General features: G+C 46.3%; 1 protein-coding gene across 2 annotated transcripts in view; it reads left to right on the top strand.

Moving 5' to 3' along the window:
- The window catches only part of LDLRAD3 (low density lipoprotein receptor class A domain containing 3), a 178,311-nt gene that overhangs the window by 32,467 nt on the left and 122,750 nt on the right, over nucleotides 1–23,094 (top strand). The window contains exons 1-2 of one of the 2 annotated variants that reach the window (XM_026651507.2): nucleotides 7,927–8,002; nucleotides 18,885–19,031. In XM_026651507.2, coding sequence (XP_026507292.1) covers nucleotides 7,993–8,002; nucleotides 18,885–19,031 — 157 coding nt within the window. In that variant the 5' untranslated portion in view covers nucleotides 7,927–7,992. Of the gene's footprint in view, nucleotides 1–7,926; nucleotides 8,003–18,884; nucleotides 19,032–23,094 lie in introns of those variants that run through there. The other variant, XM_026651506.2, reaches the window with a different exon arrangement.

The raw sequence follows: 23,094 nt of genomic DNA on the forward strand, positions 1-23,094 counted from the left end.
TGGAGTCCCAGGACTGCAAGGGATTGGCAGGAAGCTGTTTAATAACAAACTGACATTTATGATTTCGTGCATACACTAATTAAGCTCATAGTATCCCTAAAGTACATTTAGCATCCAAAGTAGATAAACTCCAGGTATGCAATTCCTTGTGCAATTCTTGATGTATTTTTCTTTCCCTTATCCTTTACTGGATGAAGTATTAAAGCTTTTTTTTTTTTTTTAAGGCCAGTGTTCATGCAGGGTTTCTCCCTTCCAATTCTGCAGCCTGTTTACATGTTTGTTCAAGCTTGAAATTTATATTGAGTGATGCTGGTCAGAAGTATTCTGTTGACAAGGGAAATCTTAGAGGGCTATGTTTTGCTGGAAGAAAAAGTTTGCATTTCAGACATGGTGTTTGTGTATACATACACATCTAAAAAAGATTCTTAAATATTCGTTTTACAAAAGATACTCAACAAACAAGACTATAGGTACCTATTTAGACTGCAAGTTTAAAATGTTCCTGTATGCAAGACCTAATGCTGTGTTTTCAGATTCTATGATGCATACTGTTGAGTCAGCAGTTTGTGAAATAGATATATTTGACTGTTTTTCAAACAAGATCTGTGAGTTCTGTGAAGCAAGAGGAAGACCAAGGACAGGATAGGTCTATTAATGAGGATGGAAAGACAATAACAGAAAATGCAGCAATGGCCAAAGTGTTAAATGTGTGTTATAGTTAACATCCTTTGGTAGGATCTGAGGCTAAAATAGGGAAAGAAGAAGTTAAAAATTACTTATACAAGTTAGATGTCTTTAAGTCAGCAGGGCCTGATGAAATACATCTTAGAATACTCAATGAACTGGCTGAAGAGATTTCTGAGCCATTAGTGGTTATCTGTGAGAACTCATGGAGGATGGGAGAGATCACAGAGGATTGAAAAAGGGCAAATATAGTACCAGTCTATAAAAAGGGGAATAAGGACAACCAAGGGAATTATAGACTACTCAGCTTAATTTTGGTACCTGGAAAGATAATGGAGCAAATAATCAATTTATAAGCACCTAGACATGGGCGGCAGATGAACCCCCACTTTGGGGAGGCTAGCCCGCCCTGCCCCCTCTTCCACCCAAGACCCCTCCCCCTGCACACTGGAGCCCCGAACCCCTGGCGCCCCATAAAAGGAAAAGCCCTGAAGGGCCCCCCAGACCTGAGGAGCCCCAGCCACATCAGGCTGAGCTGCTGCTGTTGGCCCCCCCAACACACTGCCCAGCCCCAACGCCACCAGCGTTGGGCCGGGTTGAGCTGCTAGCCCCAGTGCTGGGCCAAGCCTCCTCAGTCCGTCGGCTGCTGGCTCTCTGCGTCGCTCCTCACTCCCCTGTCCTGAGGAGGAGGGACATGGCGAGCAGCGGGGACCTTTGGGGTAGGTGGAGTGGAGGAGGTGGTGGGGATCTTGGGGAAGGGACCCAGTTGTCCGGCGGCAGGTCGGTGGCAGCGCCAGGGAAGGCTTAGCCTTACCTGGCTTATTCTACTTGCCTCCCATGAACCTAGATGACAATAAAGTGGTAAGTAACAGTCACTATGGATTTGTCAAGACCAAATCATGTCAAACCAACCTAATCTCTTTCTTTGATAGTGCAACACGTGGATGGGGGCAAGCAGCAGATGTAATATAGTTCAACTTTAGAAAAGCTTTTGATACTATCTCACATGACCTTCTCATAAGAAAACTAGAAAAATGTAGTCTAGTTGGAATATAATACTAGTTGGAAATCCATACTAGGAGAGTAGTGATCAATGGTTCACAGTCAAGCTGGAGGGACATATCGAATGGGGTTCCTCGGGGGTCTTTCCTGGGTCCAGTTCTATTCAATATCTTCATAAATGTTTTGAATAGTGGCATAGAGAGTACAATTACAAAGTTTTGCAGATGATACCAAGCTGGGAGCGGTTGCAAGCACTTTGAAGGACTGGATTAAAACTCAAAATGATCTTGACAAACTGGAGAAACAATCTGAAATGGATGAAATTCAGTAGGACAAATGGCAAAGTACTACACTTAGGAAGGAATAATCAACTGCACAAATACTAAATAGGAAATGACTGCCTAGGAGGGAGTCCTACAGAAAAATATTTGGGGATTATAGTGGTCACAAACTAAATGAGAGTCAACAATGTAGTATAGTTGTAAAAAAACAAAAAAACCCGAACATCATTCTGGGATGTATCAGAAGGAATGTTGTAAGCAAGACACGAGAAGTAATTCTTCCATTCTACTCAGCACTGGTGAGGCCTCAATTGGAGTACTGTGTTCAGTTCTGGGCACCACACTTCAGGAAAGATGTGGACAAACTGGAGAAAGTCCCAGAGGAGAGCAACAAAAGTGATTAAAGGTCTAGAAAACATGAACTACAATGAAGATTGAAAACATTTGTTTGTTTAGTCTGGAGAAGAGAAGACTGAAGGGGACATGGTAGCAGTCTTCAAGTACATTGTTATAAAGAGGAGGGTGACAAATTGTTCTCCTTAAATAGCCCAAGAAGCAATGGGCTTGAATTGCAGCAAGGGAGGTTTAGGTTGGACATTAGAAAAAAAACTTCCTAACTGTCAGGGCGGTTAAGCACTGGACCAAATTACCTAGGAAGATGGTGGAATCTCCATCATTGAAGGTTTTTAAGAACAGGTTAGACAAACACTGTCAGGGATGGTCTAGATAATACTTAATCCTGCCTTAGTGCAGGGGACTTGACTAGATAACCTACCGAGATCCCTTCCAGTCCTACATTTCTATGACTCTTCAGAGGTAGATAAGCAGGTACCATGTGGTTTGCTATGTGAGGGTGAGTCTGCAGAGACTTAAACTATGGTCCTGTCTGCTCTATGCAAGTGTCCTTGAGCCAACCCTCTAGTCTGTTGTGTCCTCCCCTCCCTCCCCCCCCCCCAAAGTTATGTAGTGTGTTCTGTTTTGTTTTTGGTCACCCTTTATCTCAAAGTTGGCTGGATTTTGGTGAATGAAGATTGTATAGTGTATATGGTTTTGTGAAGCACTTTGATTCTTTGAGATGAAAGGCACTGTGTGTAAAAAGTATTTGGTTTAGTGCTCTGTTGGTATCTTGCCTCTTTCCTAAAGTGTTTTGAGATTCCTTGTTTGTAGAGGGTATAAATACAAAACCAAATTCTACTGAGTTTATTTAGCATGTTTGAATATATAGAGGGAGTTGTTGAATTTTGTCAGTTCAGGCTGCCCTGCTGTTAAGTTGCTCGTGCTGTGCTGTTTTGTATTGCTGTGTACTGTAGCATATTGCCAACATCACTTTCACACCCTGTCATCAAATTCAGATTTAAGAAGCTAAACTAAAACATACATTTCTAGCCAAAGAAGTTTTTTGAAAGGGATATATTTCAGACACTGGTAACATGAATGCCATCAAAACAAAATTATGTAGGACAGTTATTCGCTTAGGACTTAGCACTTTGATATTCTATAAGGGTGTAAACCAAGCTCTTGGCACTAACGAACAGTGCTGAGAAAGTTGGAGCAGTTTCAGAAAAGGGTAAATCTGCTCTACAACTTAGGAGGACCTATGTTCACACATGCTGCAGCTGAACTTCCAAAAGATCAGTCTGTAAGGCGGAGTCCCATCACCTTGAGGTGTTGACTTGTAAACAGTGAAGAATTAAAAAGGAACAGTGCTTGGGTAGTGTTCCAGTATTTGGGGTGGTATTGGGGAGTCAGTAGGTACCACCCTTCCTTCTGAACTGGTACCCACATGTGATTTTGAAGGGCAGTGTGCTGCTGGAGATGCCATCTTTTGGAGATATAAAACTGTCCAGACCATTTGTGGTCATTAAAGACTTTAGACCTTTAGGGGACATCTACACAGCAAATAAACGCATCTGGCTGGTCTAGGTCAGCTGATTCTTGCTCGCAGGGCTAGGGCTGTGTAGACGTTTGGGATCTGGGATCCTCGCCCTACGTGGGGTCTGAGTTCAGGCCCCAGCCCAACTCCAAACATCTACACAGCAATTTTAAAGCCCCGTGAGCCTCAGTCAGTTGACCTGGGCCAGCTGCAACTGTGCTGTGGGTCTTTTATGCCAGTGTGGTTTGGGCTCTGGCTGTCTGAAGAAATGGCCTTTATTCCCTGATAATTCCACTGCAGCTGAAGCTAGTAGAGGAGTTTGAGGCAAAATCCCCTTGTTTTATTATTGGCAATCAGGATCCCATTGTGTTAAGGTCTGTATTACTGCATAGGAAAAATTATTCTTGCCTCAAATTGCTAACAGTTTGAGGTCCTGTTTCAGCAAGGAACTTGTGTGTGCCTAACTTTAAGCATGAGTTGATGGGAATACAACCTGGAGTTGATGGGAATACTTACATGCTTAAAGATGGACACAGACTTATGAACCTGAATCTGGGTATAATTTAAAGGTTTGTAGCCTGGTATGGTTGGGGCATGTGCTTATATTTTGGATTTTTATTCTTGATTGTGCTACTTTTTCTACAGTGCCTACAGTTAATGGTTAAGAACTTCTGAAAATATGAAGAAGAAATAACTTAAGAATAGAAAAGTCAGCTTGCTTAAAATCACTGAAGAACCTGGAGAGGTTTGAAAATAATAACCTGGAACGCTGAACTTGCAGCAAAGGTGGGTGGGCATTGTGGAATCTTAGTATGTAATCAGCAGGTGGCTTTCCATTATGAGTGACTTTTATGGGGAAAATCCACTGCAAATATCACCTAGTTATTCAAATTCCCGTTACGCTCAATGGGTAGAAGCCATGCCATACTGTCATTCCTGCTTCGCGGGGATAATCTTGCTGTAAGCCCCACTGTCTCCCATTAGTGGAGACTCTTAGTGTAACAGAGCTGCATATTTCTTAAGTCTCCAATGACTGCAAGGGATCATGAGCTTTATTCTTCAGGGAGAATAAGGGCTTAACTCCTTTAGCCCTGAGTTCTTTTTATGACAGCCAAAATGCACTATATATAGTTTTTAGGGGTTAAGCTCTTAATTATGCGTAACTCTGAAAGACCCAGTAATCTTCTGGCTGCTTGCCATTCTAATCACAGTTTTTAGTGATGAGTGTATCACCTCTGAGACCGCAATTAAAATCCTGTGGCTGGCCCATGCCGCCTGATTTGGGCTGGGGGGCTTGGGCTATAAGGGGCTGTTTAATTGCGGTGTAGATGTTTGTGCTTGGGCTGGAACGCAGGCTCTATGACAGTACGAGGTAGAAGGGTCCTGGGGCTTGGGCTGTACCCCGAGCCCAAACATCTGCACCGCGCTTAAACAGCCTCTTAATCCAAGCCCCGTGTGCCTCAGTCATTTTAGTGTAGACATACTCTGAGGCAGCTGAGCCCATTGAATAGGGCACTAGACTGGGACTCGGGAGACCTGTCCTTGACCTGCTCTGTGACCTCAGGCAAATTTTTATTCCTGTGCCTCAGTTTCCACCCAACCCTTCCCTGTCTTGCGTCTTTAGCTGTAAGATCTTTTGGGCCAGGGCTGTCTCCTATGCGTATGTACAGTGCCCAGCCCTGTGATGTGGATCTCAGTCAGGGAACCTTAATTACTACAGTAACGCAAATAAATAACATGGATAGTTACAGCATACACCTCTGATGCTCAAAGGGAAAGAAATTGAGGGAGTCCATCTTTCTAATGTTCACTTGAGCAATGCAGAAGACCCTTTTGCCACTTTTTTACAGTATTTAAACAATGGTGTTTGGCTACTGTAATGTGCAAAGTCAACAGGGGTCTCTCTCCATCGCACAGGATAAGCAGACTTCTTGAGAGCAGATCACATGCCTATATCCTATGAGGTGCTGAGCACAGTTGACTACCATTGTGGTGTGATTGGAGTTGCTGTGTGTCCTCAACTATCCAGATTATGGCTCTGTTTGTTCATCTGTCTAGTGCCAGATTTAAGCAGTATTGACTGGTGGCATGTCTTTGAATAGATTTAATTTCTTCATCTTCATGGCTTGTTAAGTCTAAACTCCTAAGTAAAGTTTGCACACACTCTATTTTGGCTTTCTGCAGCTGAAACGGGAGTTTCTCTCTGTTGTATCAACAGTACAAACACAAATTACATCATCTTAAAACAGGAAGGATAGTCTTGTGGCTAAAGCACAGGACTGGGATTCAGGACTTCTAAATTCTGTTCCTTGCTGTGCTACGGATTTGTGTATGACCTTGTTAAGTCCCTTAAAGTCTCTGTGCCACAGTTTAAAAATATTGAAAATGAGGCTGGCACCTCTGTCCTAGTGGTTTTGTGGTGATGAATTCCTTACAGGCATCAGAGTGCTTTGAGACCCTCAGATGACAGGTGTGCTAGAATTTTGGCATATTTATCCTTGCTATCTTATAAGGAAGAGACCTGGTTGGGGTAACTTAAAAGTTAAATAGGGGCAATGTCTGACCTTTCCTTTCCGTTGATTTCTCTCCTGTTTGTCACTGCTGATAACATTCCTTCCTACAGTCCTGGCAATCATGTCAGGAGCCAGTTTGGTATTTAAATAAGAAGCCATTTCCTCTCTTCACACTTTGCCCATTCTGTTTAAAAAGTTTGTATTGGTTTGGTGTCACCTATTGCTACTACGTGGGCTGTTTACAAACAGTCAATGTCCCTCTTTTCCCCCACCACTAAGCAGGCCTCATGAGCTTTGGCCATGTGTGTGTTTGTCTGTATCCAGGCAGAAGTAACAGCTGTAGTGGAGACAGCTAAACTCAAGCCTGGGGATTTCAGCAGAAATCCCCAGCTGTGAAGCCCAGCCATGCAGTATTGTGGGATTTAAAATAGGCCCAGTGGTCCTCAGTTCAATCCTTGTACAAAAAAAATTCCCTGTCCTAGTCACTCCTCAGAAAGGAAACTAACATTTTAGTAGCATGTTTATTTTAGAAAGATCCTCAAGTGATGTATACAGTGTACACACACATCTTTGTACCCAGCTTTGAAATGCAGCCATCTCTGGGGTGGAGCATGTCAGCTGTTTAATGTAACAATACTATATGATGATGCTTAGAATAGAAAGTAAAGAATATAGAGTCCTCACCTTATTATTTTTTATGGTAGTGTTGATGACATGGTGGTTGCTGACATGCAAGAAGGAAAAGCCCCCTGCATTGAGGAACTCCCAGGACAGACATCCAAGTAGGTGGAGAATAGGGGAAAGGCAACAACACACAGGGAACAACAAACAGATTTAAAAAAAAAGTCAGTAAGATTCAGGCAACCCAGCAGAGAGAAGTCTTTAAAATAGATTTAAATAGTGATGAGGGTGATGGCTTAGTGCAGGGGTGGTCAACCTGAGCCTGAGAAAGAGCCAGAATTATTCTTATGGGTTGACATTATATTATACCTGTCCATCTGCCTTCACGAGTAGCCCCCACAACTTCTAATGTTGGATGCATCAGAAATGTAATCATCAGGCAGTTTAAGTAGTGGTGGGTGGGAGAGAGGGATTAAAATTGTTTAGAGATTAGGAGTCTTCAAATAATCACTAGTAAGTGTCCTTTTCTTTGCTTGTGACAGATGGTTTATGTGCTGCTGATGGATCCAGAGAGAGCTAGCCTGTCTCATCCGTCACTTCTTGGAGCCAGTTTGGAAGTACGTTGGGATGCTTGTCTTTTGTTCTGCCAATGCCTCTTTGGCAGCAATGCAGACAAAAGCAAATCCAGCTGGAGTCTGGGCTCTACAGAGATTTAGGAGACAGATTGACAAACAAACAGCTGTAGACAAACTCATTGGGTGGCATCAAATGTAATTATTTAAGAAGAAATGGAAACGAAAATGAGTTTTTGTTTGTATTATTACTTTATTTACTTCTATTAACAAGGGATTTCAGTGTGCTTTACAAACTTAAGAGTAATTCAGGACCCTGAGCAATAGGTGTACTATCTCCATTTTACAGGTGGGTAAACTGATGCAGAGATGTTGAGACTTGTACACAGAGAATCAGTGGTAGAGCCAGGAGCAGAACTCCCAGTCCTTACGTTCAGTATTCTGCTATGAGCACAGGTGAGCACTGCCTCCCCATTTCGGTGTACTAAGTGTTAGTAAGTCAGATGTTTCAGTGTTGGGAGGAGGAAAGCAAGAGTGGTAACAGGGCCTAATTGGTTAGTTCTCTTGCTCTCGTGTGGACAGTGTAGAGCAGTGGTTCTCAACCTGCGGGCTGCTTGCGGCCCAGTCAGCACACAGCTGCGGCCCATGTGACATGCTCAGGGCCATACAGGTAGTATATATGTTGTGTGGATGCGGCCCATGTAACACATGGAGAGCTGCATACACAGCCCACAATAGTAAATAGGCTGAGAACCACTGGTGTAGAGGCTATTGACTGTTAGGTGCCTGCATGATGTTGTCCTGAGTCAAGTCTGATGAGTTACAATGCAAAACCCAGGGTTGTGAGTTCAATCCTTGATGGGGCCATTTAGGGATCTGGGGCAAAAATCTGTCTGGGGATTGGTCCTGCTTTGAGCAAGGGGTTGGACTAGATGATCTCCTGAGGTCTCTTCCTATTCTGTGATTCTATGATTTATATCAGCACTTGAATGGAACCAGAACGCACCATTGAGAGTCAGAATAGTTTTCAATACCTCTGATGAGGGTGTGAGCAATGAAACGGAGTGGGGACACAGAAGGCCCAGGACCCTCCCTCTAGGCCAGCTGTGAGCACAGACCTGGCTGAATCCAATTCCTCCCCTCCAATCATACTCGAGACAGCAGTGCAGGGCTGCCAGCAGTCGACGTATCGGGCTGGGGCACCTGCATCCCACCCAATGGGGGAACTCTGCTGGCGTTCCAGTGCTGGGAGCGGAGGCCCCAGCATTCCTCGAGCCCCCTGGCCCAGACAGGACAGCAGGGAGGAAGGAGGCTGCAATATGGATGCAGGCGTTTTCCACAGGCAGCTGGGGTCCCTCAGTGCTGCAGAGTATCCCTGCCTCCCTTGTGCTCTCTGGGCTGTGCACTGCCCTGGCACTGAGGGGCCCGTCCCGGCACTTCTTTCAGCTTAGCTGCTTAGCACATCCCCAGCCCATTACAGGCTTGGCTGGGTGGGGAGGTAGCAGCTGCTGGGTGTCTGCTCAGAGCTGGCCATGGCGGGGCCTGGTTTCACCTCCTGTTTTTCCCCCTGTCACTTTAATGCATTGTATCCGAGCCTGGTGCTATAGGAATCTAATGCAGTCCTCCATGAAGGAAGAGATCTGATTCACTGTGATTAAACTGATCCTTGCTGACCCTTGTATTTTAGCAACAAGAAGGTGATCAAGGAAAGTGTGGGACCCTTACTGAATGGGGGAGACAACCTAGTGACAGATGATGTGGAAAAAGCTGAAGTACTCAATGCTTTTTTTTGCCTCGGTCTTCACAGGCAAGGTCAGCTCCCAGACTGCTGCACTGGGCAGTGCAGTATGGGAGGAGGTGAGCAGCCCTCAGTGGTGAAAGAACAGGTTAAGGTTAGAAAAGCTGGACATGCACAAGTCTCTGGGTCTGGATCTAATGCATCCGAGGGTGCTGAGGGAGTTGCCTGATGTGATTGCAGAGCCATTGGCCATTATCGTTGAAAACTTCTGGTGATTGGGGGAGGTCCTGGACGATTGAAAAAAGACAAACATAGTGCCCATCTTTAAAAAAGGGAAGAAGGAGAATCCGGGGAACTACAGACCAGTCAGCCTCATCTCAGTCCCTGGAAAAATCATGGAACAGGTCTTCAAAGAATCCATTTTGAAGCACTTGGAAGAGAGGAAGGTGATCAGGAACAGTCAACCTGGATTCACCAAGGGCAAGTCATGCCTGACCAACTTGATTGCCTTCTATGACGAGATAACTGGCTCTGTGGATATGGGGAAAGCAGTGGATGTGTGATATATCTTGACTTTAGCAAAGCTTTTGATACAGTCTCCCACAGTATTCTTGCCAGCAAGTTAAAGAAGTATGGATTGATTGAATGAATGGACTATAAGGTGGAGAGAAAACTGGCTAGATTGTCGGGCTCAATGGGTAGCGATCAATGGATCGATGCCTAGTTGGCAGTTGGTATCAAGCGGAGTGCCCCAGGGGTCTGTCCTGAGGCCAGTTTTGTTCAACATCTTCATTAATGATCTGGATGATGGGATGGATTGCAGCCTCAGCAAGTTCGCAGATGACACTAAACTGGGGGGAGTGGTAGATACGCTGGAGGGTAGGGATAGGGTCCAGAGTGACTACACAAATTGGAGGATTGGGCCAAAAGACATCTGATGAGGTTCAACAAGGACAAGAGCAGGGGCCTGCACTTCGGATGGAAGAATCCTATGCACTGTTACAGGCTGGGGACTGACTGGCTAAGCAGCAGTTTTGCAGAAAAGGACCTGGGGATTACAGTGGACGAGAAGCTGTATATGAGTCCACAGTGTGCCTTGTTATAGAATCCTAGAATATCAGGGTTGGAAGGGACCTCAGGGCCAAGAAGGCTAATGGCATATTGGGCTGCATTAGTAGGAGCATTGCCAGCAGATCGAGGAAAGTGTTTATTCCCCTCTATTCGGCACTGGTGAGGCCACATCTGGGGTATTGCGTCCAGAGTTGGGCCCCCCCAGTACAGAAAGGCTGTGGATAAATTGGTGAGAGTCCAGCGGAGGGCAACGAAAATGATTAGGGGGCTGGAGCACATGACTTATGAGGAGAGGCTGAGGGAACTGGAGTTATTTAGCCTGCAGAAGAGAAGAGTGAGGTGGGATTTGATAGCAACCTTCAACTACCTGAAGGGGGGGTTTCAAAGAGGATGGAGCTAGGCCAGGGGTGGGTGCCAAAACTGTATGGAGGGCTGGGTAGGGAAGTCTGTGCCTCCCCAAACAGCCTGGCCCCTGTCCCCATCTGCCCCCTCACAACCCTCCACCCATCCAACCCCCTACTCCCCGCTTCTTGTCTCCTGACTGCTGCCTCCCGGGACCCCCCACCTCTGACTGCTCCCTCCTGGGACCCCACCCCCATCCAACCCCCTCTGCTCCCTGTCCCCTGACTGCCCCGCCCCCTATCCACACCCCTGACAGGCCCCCCCCAGGACTCCCATGCCTATCCTACCCCCCGTTCCCTGTCCCCTGACTGCCCCCCCAGAACCTCCGCCCCATCCAACTTCCCCCTGTCCCCTGACTGCCCCCCCGGGACTCCTTCTCCAACCCCCCCCTCCCGTTCCTCACCCCCTTACCATGCTGCTCAGCAGCATGTCCGGCAGCCGCGTCGCCCGGAGCCTGCCGCACTGCCCGGCAGGAGCTCGCAGCCCCGACATCCGGAACGCTGGCAGCACGGCGAGCTGAGGCTGCGGGGGAAGGGGCTAGCCTCCCCGGCTGGGAGCTCAAGGGCCGGACAGTCCGGCTGGCCGTAGTTTGCCCACCTCTGAGCTAGGCTGTTCTCAGTGGTGACAGATGACAGAACAAGAAGCAATGGTCTCAAGTTGCAGTGGGGAGGTCTAGGTTGGATATTAGGAAAAACTATTTCACTAGGAGGGTGGTGAAGCACTGGAATGGGTTACCTAAGGAGGTGGTGGAATCTCCATCCTCAGAGGTTTTTAAGGCCTGACTTGATAAAGCCCTGTCTGGGATGATTTAGTTAAGGTTGGTCCTGTTTTGAGCAGGGGGTTAGACTGGATGACCTCCTGAGGTCTCCTCCAACCCTAATCTTCTATGATTCTATGAGTCAAAGATGTTGACCCAATTGACATAGCTCTAGGAGATAGATTAGAGGTTGAAGCATTGGGTTTGGAATATTTAGACTCCTGAAACAGGAGGTTAACATCCACCGTGGATGAAGGGCTGAGTTAACACTGAAGTCTGAGTGTTTGTCTATGCTGCGCAAAAAAAAAAAAAAAAAAAAAAAAAGGCGCCCCACATGGTGAGTTTCAGATCCTGGTTAAACTGACTTAGGGTCCTGCTACAGCAGGGGTTCTCAAACTGGGGGTTGGGACCCCTCAGGGGGTCACGAGGTTATTACATGGGGGGTCATGAGCTGTCAGCTGCCACCCCAAACCGATTCGCCTCCAGCATTTAGAATGGTGTTAATATATTAAAAAGTGTCTTTAATTTATAAGGGGAGGTCGCACTCAGAGGCTTGCTATGTGAAAGGGGTCACCAATACAAAAGTTTGAGAACCACTGCACTACAGGGCTAAAAACAGCAGTGTAGACATTTGGGCTTGGGCTGGGCCCAGGCTCTGAAACCCGGTGACTTTTAGAGCCCGAACCTGAATATCTACACTGCTATTTTTAGCCCCATAGCGTGAGCCCTGGGAGTTGGAGTCAGTTGACATGGACGTTGAGACTTGCTACCGTGGATCTTTTCTTGCAGTGTTACTCATGAGGGCATTCTGCGCCAAAAAATTAAGAATTCTGTGCACAATATTTTAAAATTCTGCAAGTTTTATTTGTCAATAAATAAATGCAGAGGCTCCAGCATGGCAGTGGGGAGCACAGGCCACTGGCTGCACGAAGATGGGAGATCACCCTGCAGCCTCCCCACCCCCACCTCTGGGACACGGACTCAGTGGTGAGTTTGCACCTGACCCGACACAGCACAAGACCTGAGCCTGCCCCAGAAACATCCTGGGGCCCTGCCCCTCTGCACCAGGTGTGGGGCAGGCAGACTTAACCAGGCAGATTCAAGTGTGAAGAGGCTCAGTGTGGGGGGATCCAGGTGTGGGGTGAGAGGATTTTGTGTGGGACAATCTGGGTGCAGGCAGATTGTGGGGGGGATCTGGATGCACAGAGGCTCGTTGTGGGGGTTCCAGGTACGGGGCAATGGGACTCTGCCAGGGCTTCCAGTTGAAGGTGATTGGAGCTCAGCTTAGGAGTCTGTGTGCTGGGGGAATGGGGCTTGGTGTGTGGGGGGGTCTGGGTGCAGTTGGGGATCAGTAATGTGGATGTCTGGATGTGGGACCTCAAGGTGGTGCGGGGGGGAGGGGCTTGTCAGGGTCGGGGTTTGAGAGCAGGGAGCTGAGTGGGGGGTGGTCTGGGGTGCGGAGGTGAGGATCTGGAGGCAGGGGCCTCCAGATGCAGGGGTTGAGGTTCAGTGGGGTGGGGTTCGGGTATGGAGTGCTAGGGGGTGTTCTGGGTATATGGGATGAGGCTTGGCAGGGGTGTCTGAGTATGGAAGGTTGGGAAGATGGGGATCAGCTCCCTGTACAATGACCCCTTCCCCCGCAGCTGAGGAGTGATGGGGGCAGCAAGCGGGGGAGGATGCTGAGCTTCCTGCAGCTGGGGGAGGTTTCTGGGGGTGGGTCTGACATAGCCCCAGCCACCCTTTGCAGTGGAAGAGGAAGTCCCATCTTCTCCTGCTTCCAGCCCAGCTGGGACTAGCAGCTGATCCTGGCTCAGGGCAGGAGCCACTGACTGGGGTGTCCCCAGCCTTGCAGTTATTTATTTCTCCACCGGCTGCTCTGGGTGCCTGAAACGATGTACCTGCGCTACTAGGGAGTGGTGTGTGACTGCTCTTGCAGCTTCCCTGTCAGAAAGTCATTTTTCTGCGGGGAAGCCAAGAAATCTGCAGGGGACATGAATTCTGTGCATGCACAGTGGCGCAAAATCCCCCAGGAGTACAACATAGACATACCCTGAGTTTCACCATATCTACTGTGTGTAGATATTTTGGAAGAGACCTTAGAAACTCTGACCTACTCTAGGTAGATGTTTAAAGATCTTATTGAACTTCTTGCAGCAGTTTGTCCTGATATCCTTGGCTCAAAATGTCGCTAACTCTAGTTATTGCACTGTACCTTTCACCCCAGAGGTGGCTGCATTTCAGTGGTGCTATATGTTCTGTAGTTTTTAACGGGCGTTGGAACCTTTGAGGCTAAAGGTACCATATCAGAAATATCCGTTTCTGGCTGTGATGATAGAAAGTGGAGTGCTCAAAGGTGTCTTATTTTTGGGGGGAGTGGGAATTGCTGCTGTATTCTTCAAGCTTTTTTAGCAAGTATTCAATATTTAGATGCCAGCATTTTTGGAAATAGCTGTTTAAACCAGACTGGTTTCCCTCGTCCAATCCCCTTTTAAAATGAAACATGAGGCCCTTTTTATTCAGCCCAGATGGTGTGTTGCAGTGAAAATGGGCCACTTTTGCCTTTTTTTTTTTTTTTTTTTAACTGAATGTATCCATGCATCTAGTGTTTAGTTTGGATTCAGAACAAGAGAGGCTGCAGGGTAAGTATGTCAGCTATTGGAAAGATTACTCTGCCAGACTGAAGGAATTTCTACCATTGCCAATAGGCTGCACAAAAGCTGACATCTGTATGGACTGTATTTTAAACCCTGGTTCATCCCTACAGGGAATTAAACTGGGTGATCTAATTTGGTCCTTTCTGTGGCACCTCCCTCTGAATTATCCAGCAGGCTGTGCCTTGGGTGAGGTGGAAGGCAATGGGCAAGAGCATCACATTCCCAAAGGTTGAGAAGCAACAACTGGATTGAGGCTTTCCTTATGGGCTTTGGGGTTTTTTGAAGTTGATTCAGTAGAGAAGAGTGAGGGGATTTTTAAAGCCAGTAAGCAAAAAGAGAACTGTAACTTAAACTATTCCACATGTGGAATTGTTTTGACAGCTCTATGTCCACAATTGGATTCTTTAGAGGTGGAGTAATCTGAATAATGAATATCTAGATACATTTAGTATATGATTTAAATGTTTCAGCTCGTAACCTCTGACTTTTCTAGCAGTTGATAAGGGACATCTTAGAAAGCAGTTGGTTGGTGGTCTAGATATTGGACTGGAATTAAGGAGGTCTCTGTTCTAATCCTACCCCTGCAACAAACCGCTTGTGTGACTTCAGGCAAATAACTTAATCCCTTGGTATCTCCGTTTCCCCTTTGGTAATACATCCCTGCCTGAAAGGGTGGTTGTGAGGATAAGTTCAGTGGGTGCCATAGAACAGTCTATAAATATTTTACTGGGCAATGGATGGGATTTGATGGCTGTTCTCAGAATGTCCTAGTCTATTCAGGAAAGGACAATTATAGTCGATTTATTAAAGTGGGATTGTAAGAATGTTCAAAGGTTTCTCTCTCAATGAGATTTCCTTTAGTAATGTGGTAGCTTTGAAATGAGTCTGAGGAACATGGCCAGTTTATTTTCAGGAAACATACAAATAAAACTAGAAGTGGATGTTGGGCTTTCGACCCTCTCTCTCCTCAAGGGGCTCCAGAGTCTGTAAGACCACTGTCTTTGTATCATGTGCTTTGGAAATGCATCTGACAAGCTTTCTTCCTCTGAAATTCCATGATCTTTAGAGAGGAAAGATGGGTCTGTGGTTAAGGCAAAAGTCTGGGAGTTGGGAGACTTGGGTTCTGTTCCTAGCTCTTCCACAGACTTTCTGTGACGAGTCACTTGCTCTGATTGTGTCTACACCAGGATTTTAGTTTCAAATGGGTGCAGCTCCATGTGTGATTTGAGAACTATTAGATGACATGATGGCAAAAAACAGACGAAACTTTTCTACAGCTTCCTCCGATGCAGTCATCCATGGATCTGCACCTTTTGGGAATGGCAGATCAGAAAATGCTAATGTCGAGTCGGTTTCTGTGCCTTAATTTCCTTTTCTATGAAATGAGGATAACACCCCGTCACAGTGATTAACAGCTGTAAAACATTTTGCTCTTTCCATCCCAGGATCTCTTTAGAAATACCTGTCATTGTTATAATTAAATAGCAACTGGCTACCAAAAAAAGTGTTCCTTTGATGCGGTGCTGACCTCTCTATAAAATGTATATTTTAAAAATCCTGCTGAATCTTAAACTGCTGGATGCTGTATAATAAATGTAAGGTGAACACAGATCAACTGTACCTTCACAAGGGGAAAAATAGTTCCAGCTATCTTGTTTCATATTTCTTTACTTAACTAAAGAAAACCTTAGTTGGTATGATTGTTATAGGTTCTCTTCGGTTGCAGGCATATGTGTTGTATTATTAGCACAGTGGTGGCTGTTTGCTAATAGAGGGTTGCTGTAATATTGACAGATCGTTTTCACCTTCTGCATTATTGCTAAGCAGATACAGATCAGTGATGAGAGAAATGACTTGAACTGGATTAAGGCAACAATAAAAGTTGACTTGGTGGTTGAGCATTAGAATGCCAAACTTGTGTCTATGGGTGTGTCTGGCAGCGCCTTAACATGGCTGTGTAGTCGCGGCTCCAGTAATAAAACTACCTCCGCGAGGGGAATAGCTCCCAGTTCTGTAGCACTGGCTACACTGGCACTCTGCAGCACTGAAACATGCATCGCTCAAGGGGGTGTTTTTTCACACCCCCGAGCAACGAAAGTTTCAGCACTGTAAGTGGCAGTGTAGACAAGGCCTATGACAGTGCTCTAAGGCTCTGCCCTAGTCATGTGCCCTGCTGCAGTTGAACTGCTAGTACACACAATTTTCCCTGCAGGATAGCGCAGGACAAACCATTTTTAATTAGGGGGGAGGGATAGCTCAGTGTGAGTTCAATCTTTGAGGGGGCGACTTATGGATCTGGGGCAAAATCAGTTCTTGGTCCTGCTAGTGAAGACAGGGGGCTGGACTCGATGACCTTTCAGGGTCCCTTCCAGTTCTAGGAGATAAATATATCTCCATATATTTAGGGGGGATGGATAGCTCAGTGGTTTGATCATTAGCCTACTAAACCCAGGGTTGTGAGTTCAATCCTTGAGTGGTACATTTAGGGATCTGGGGCAAAAATCTATCTAGGGATTGGTCCTGCTCTGAGCAGGGGGTTGGACTAGCTGACCTCCTGAGGTCCCTTCCAACCCTGATATTCTATGATGAAACAAATTATTCAGACCTGACCCAGAGTTGAATTGACTTGTCCAATGCCACTGTCAGCAATGGATGCTTTTCTTGGTTAAGACAAGGCTGGAGTGAGCAAGCACTGAGCTTGGAGACTCTTTCCAGCATGTGCTAAATAGCAGCATTTCTGCACTGGGAGGTGAGGAGAGTTAAATCTGTTTCACTTGAACAGGAAAGCAGTGAAGTAGGGAGTGAAATAGAAGGTTTGGATGAAATTGGTAAAAACAGAAAAGGAATGGTCTGATTGGGTCTGTTGTGTTCTCAGTGGCGGCTGCTTTTTTTATACAGCACTGGAGACAGTTAGTAGCGGAGCCTGTAGTTAAAGCTGCCCAATCTGTCCCATTATAAGTAGGGCTCTACCAAATTCACGGTCCATTTTGGTCAGTTTGGGCAGCTGGAGAGTGGCGGCTGCTGACCAAGGGCCCAGCTCTGAAGGCAGCAGCGCATAAGTAAGGGTGGCAATACCATACCATGCCATCCTTACTTCTGAGCTGCTGTCAGCAGCAGCACTGTGGCTGCCCAGCTCTGAAGGCAGCGCCGCTGTCAGCAGCAACGCAGAAGTAAGGGTGGCATGGTATGGTATTGCCACCCTTATTTCTACGCTGCTGCTGGTGGGACACTGCCTTCCATGTTGAGTACCTGGCCAACAGCCGCTGCCGCTCCAGCTGCCCAGGTCTGAAGGCGCACAGAAGTAAGGTTGGCAATACCGCAACACCTCTTAAAATAATCTTGCGACACCTCCCCACCCCCTGCAACTCCCTTTTGGGTCAGGGCCCCCAATTTGAGAACTGCTGGTCTGCCCTGTGAAATCTGCATAGTATAGAGTAAAAGCACACAAAAGACCAGATTTCACGGGGTGAGACCAGATTTCATGGCCCTTGACACGTTTTTCATGGCTGGGAATTTGGTAGGGCCCTAATTATAACACCTGATTATCAGTTGCTTATAACTTTGCCAATCTTTAATGGTTCAGGCTGAACGGGTGTCTGCTGCAGGCTGAATTTTGAGGGGGGAAGTTTCAACAAAAACAGCTCAGCCATTTGCAAGAATAAAATTAGGGAAAAATGCTAGGGATTTTGGGAAGAGTCTGATTGTCCACCATCCCTACCTCACCTTCTCATCCAGAGTTGGGGCCTGGCTGGGCAAGGAGTTTAAGGAGGGGCAGGCTAGGGAGAAAGACAGGGATGAGGAAAAGGAAATCCTCCATATCCCATCCTGTACTGTCACTTGTTGTTCCGTTTCAGACCTGAAATGCAGCTTTGGAGAACTTGCCTTTCCCCTGGGGTGTGGGAGGGGGAACCCTATCCCTGAATCTTCATTTTTGACCTGCAAACTAAACACTTTCCTAATTACGTATTTGCATACTCCCCGTATCATCTTCCTTCATTGGAGTTTAGCTCTCTCGGTGATGTTTGCATTTGTGAGCTTCAGTGCATAAAAATGCAAGAGCTTGACTGATATTACTGGTTAGAGTGTCTCATGTTAAATGTAGTGCTAAACTTCTCCAACATGCTTTTATCCTGATCTGCAGCATTCCTGCCATTCTGGTACTGAACTCCCTCTTCTTGGCAGTCTGCTTTAATGTGCCAACTGCCTTACTAGCATGTGAACAGATGTATGCCAGGGGACTAGATTAGAAAGCTCACTTTTAATTTTGACTAGCAGCACTATATTAAACTGAATTGAAAGGTTAATATTCATTAACTAACATGCCACCTAGCTTCGAGGTGGTAGGAATATGTTCTGCAGACACAATACTGATCAGACAAAGGTATGGGGATTTGGAGTCCAGTGTGTAGTCTCTCATGAACTTGTTAGACTGGAAATATTAGGAAGGAAGAGAAAGATTAAAGCTAGCTCTGCTCTAGTGGGTGGGAGTAAGGGGAAAGGAGGAGAAGATGGCGCTGCTGGAAGGTGGGGAATAGTGAGCCCCTTTCGAAGCATTGTGAAGGGGTAGCCTGTACATTGTCTGTGTTTAATCTATCATTGATGGACAGTATTATCATTGGCTCTCCATGTGTTCATCTACTACAGGGATATGCCTTGTGAAGTTAAAGCCGGTCCTGTATATTGGGTGTTTGGTTTTTTCCCCCCCTTCTGTTGCAGAGAGCCAACTGTTGCCTGGGAATAACTTCACAAATGAATGCAACATTCCTGGAAACTTCATGTGTAGTAACGGACGCTGTATCCCAGGGGCCTGGCAGTGTGATGGGCTGCCCGACTGCTTCGATGAAAGTGACGAGAAGGAATGCCGTGAGTGACCCCTGTGATTATCTTACATGTTTTGTACCATGAGGCTCAGTTAGATAGAATTATTTGCATGTATTGTGGTCTATATTCTTCAAGTGATGAAGCATTTCCCTGACTTGTTGTTTGCCTTTTGTTAGTGACAAATAATGTACCTTTACAGTACCTTTTCATCCTGCCACTAGCCTGATCAGAGCCTTCTCCTCTGCATCTCTTGCTATTAGGAATAGTTCCTGTATCTCACCACCTCATCAACTCCCCACCTTATTTCAGATATTCGCTGAACACATCTCTCATGTTTCTTCTGTGATTCTTAATTCTTTCTCCCTCTAATAGACTGAACTGTTGAAGCAGCTTCAAATGATACATAATCATCTTGCTGGCTTACAGTCTTTACAGTTTAGAAGTGTGAGCAACAAGGGTGATGTCATGGTGGGAGTCTGCCATAGACCACCAGACCAGGGGGATGAGGTGGGCGAGGCTTTCTTCCGGCAACTAGCAGAAGTTACTAGATCACAGACCTTGGTTCTCATGGGAGACTTCAGTCACCCTGATATCTGCTGGGAGAGCAATACAGCAGTGCCCAGACAATCCAGGAAGTTTTTGGAAAGTATAGGGGACAATTTCCTGGTGCAAGTGCTGGAGGAATCAACTAGAGGTAGAGCTCTTTTTGACCTGCTGCTCACCAACAGGGAAGAATTAGTAGGGGAAGCAAAAGTGGATGGGAACCTGGGAGGCAGTGACCATTAGATGGTCGAGTTCAGGATCCTGACACAAGGAAGTAAGGAGAGCAGCAGAATACGGACCCTGGACTTCAGAAAAGTAGATTTTGACTCCCTCAAGGAACTTATGGGCAGGATCCCCTGGGAGAATAACATGAGGATGAAAGGAGTCCAGGAGAGCTGGCTGTATTTTAAAGAATCCTTATTGAGGTTGCAGGAACAAACCATCCCGATGTGTAGAAAGAATAGTAAATATGGCAGGCGACCAGCTTGGCTTAACAATGAAATCCTTGCTGATCTTAAACACAAAAAAGAGGCTTACAAGAAGTGGAAGCTTGGACAAATGACCAGGGAGGAGTATAAAAATATTGCTTAGGCATGCAGGAGTGAAATCAGGAAGGCCAAATAACACTTGGAGTTGCAGCTAGCAAGAGATGTTAAGAGTAACAAGAAGAGTTTCTTCAGGTATGTTAGCAACAAGAAGAAAGTCAAGTGTGGGCCCCTTGCTGAATGAGGGAGGCAACCTAGTGACAGAGGATGTAGAAAAAGCTAATGTACTCAATGCTTTTTTTGCCTCTATCTTCACAAAGAAGGTCAGCTCCCAGACTGCTGCACTGAGCAGCACAGCATGGGGAGGAGGTGACCAGCCCTCTGTGGAGAAAGAAGTAGTTCGGGACTATTTAGAAAAGCTGGACGAGCACAAGTCCATGGGGCCGGATGCGCTGCATCCGAGGGTGCTAAAGGAGTTGGCGGATGTGATTGCGGAGCCATTGGCCATTATCTTTGAAAACTCATGGCGATCGGGGGAGGTCCGGATGACTGGAAAACGGCTAATGTAGTGCCCATCTTTAAAAAAGGAAAGGAGGAGGATCCGGGGAACTACAGGCCAGTCAGCCTCACCTCAGTCCCTGTAAAAATCGTGGAGCAGGTCCTCAAGGAATCAATTCTGAAGCACTTAGAGGGGAGGAAAATGATCAGGAACAGTCAGCATGGATTCACCAAGGGCAAGTCATGCCTGACTAACCTAATTGCCTTCTATGATGAGATAACTGACGCTATGGATGAGGGGAAAGCAGTGGACATGTTAATCCTTGACTTTAGCAAAGCTTTTGATATGGTCTCCCACAGTATTCTTGCCGGCAAGTTAAAGTATGGCCTGGATGAATGAACTATAAGGTGGATAGAAAGCTGGCTAGATCATCAGGCTAAACAGGTAGTGATCAATGGCTCCATGCCTAGTTGGCAGCCGGTATCAAGCGGAGTGCCCCAAGGGTCGATCCTGGGGCCGGTTTTGTTCAATATCTTCATTAATGATCTAGAGGATGGTGTGGGATTGCACCGTCAGCAAGTTTGCAGAAGACACTAAACTGGGAGGAGTGGTAGATACGCTGGAGGGTAGGGATAGGATACAGAGGGACTTAGACAAATTAGAGGATTGGGCCAAAAGAAATCTGATGAGGTTCAATAAGGAGAAGTGCAGAGTCCTGCACTTAGGATGGAAGAATCCCATGCACTGCTACAGACGGGACCGAATGGCTAGGCAGCAGTTCTGCAGAAAAGGATCTAGGGGTTACAGTGGACGAGAAGCTGTATGAGTCCACAGTGTGCCCTTGTTGCCAAGAATGCTAACTGCATATTTGGCTGCATTAGTAGGAGCATTGCCAGCAGATCAAGGGAAGTGTTTATTCCCCTCTATTTGGCACTGGTGAGGCCACATCAGGAGTATTGCGTCCAGATTTGGGCCTCCCACTACAGAAAGGATGTGGATAAATTGGTGAGAGTCCAGCGGAGGGCAGCGAAAATGATTAGGGGGTTGGAGCACGTGACTTATGAGGAGAGGCTGAGGAAACTGGGCTTATTTAATCTGCAGAAGAGAAGAGTGAGGAGGAATTTGATAGCTGCTTTCAGCTACCTGAAAGGGGGTTCTAAAGAGGATGGATCTAGACTGTTCTCAGTGGTACCAGATGACAGAACAAGGAGTAATGGTCTCAAGTTGCAGTGGGGGAGGTTTAGGTTGGATATTAGGAAAAACTTTTTCACTAGGAGGGTGGTGAAGCACTGGAATGGGTTACCTAGGGAGGTGGTGGAATCTCCTTCCTTAGAAGTTTTTAAGGTCAGGCTTGACAAAGCCCTGGCTGGGATGATTTAGTTGGGGATTGGTCCTGCTTTGGGCAGGGGGTTGGAATAGATGACCTCCTGAGGTCCCTTCCAACCCTGATATTCTATGATTCTAAAACATCAGACCTGAATTGCAGCATCCGTCTACCTAAGCACGTTTTGTGGTTCAGGTGCAGGACTGGATAAAATGAGGATAATACTTTCTCTTAGCGATTTAGGTGTTAAGCTCTTAGGGCTGGTCTACACTGGGGGGGAGGGGATCGATCTAAGATATGCAATTTCAGCTACGCAAATAGCGTAGTTGAAGTTGAAGTATCTTAGTTCGACTTACCTGGCCGTTCTCACGGCGGCAAGTAGACCGCCGTGGCTCCCCCGTCGACTCCGCTTACTCCTCTTGCGGAGGTGGAGTACGGGCGTCGATTCGGGGATCGATTTATCCCATCTAGATGAGACGCGATAAATCGATCCCTGATAGATCGATTACTACCCGCCGATCCAGCGGGTAGTGTAGATGTGGCCTTAGTAAGATGATTCCTACCCCACATGACTCTACAACACCTAGCACAATGGGGCCCTGATTTCAGTTGGAGCCTCTGGGCTCTACTGTAGGACCAGAGTGGCTTGGATTTTCTTCTGAGCTTAGCATGCTCATTAATTAGCAATGCAGGAGTTGTCACTGGGGGGACATGACACTCCCTATTACACCAACCTTCCAAGAGCTAAATGTGCTCCCAGCCCACAGGTTGCCAGACCAAAATTGGCATCTTAAAGCTGGTTGAAAGAAGGCATTTTTAAAACCTAAGTATTTATAGGACGCGGTCTAGGAGGTTTTGCTATCTATTGCCTGAAAACTGTCATTTCCCCCCAGATGCAAATATAGAGACTCCTAATGAAAGAGCGCAGGGCTGGAGTTAGCATTCATTTGTTCATGAATTGGTAATAGCCAAATGTGCCTTGTCCCACCTCCATTCAAATGCTCTCGTATTATGAAGAATTGTCTGGATCCAGTGTGAGGCAGATGATAATGAACACAGTAACAGACAATAAAATTTAAATAGCTGCAAAACCAAAGTTCATAAAATCATTTTTTCCCAGACCGATTGGAATGAGACACGCCGATCTAAGTTATGCTGCCACTGTGCATTTGGATGTCAGCAGAATTGTCCTTCTTTGGATCTTTTTTCATTTAAATAAGGTCATCCAGTTTGATAGGATTAGCCAGTATTTTT

This window comes from Terrapene carolina, unplaced genomic scaffold (genome assembly GCF_002925995.2).
Source record: "Terrapene carolina triunguis isolate 2854851 unplaced genomic scaffold, T_m_triunguis-2.0 Scaffold96, whole genome shotgun sequence".
Classification (NCBI taxonomy): Eukaryota; Metazoa; Chordata; order Testudines; family Emydidae; genus Terrapene; species Terrapene triunguis.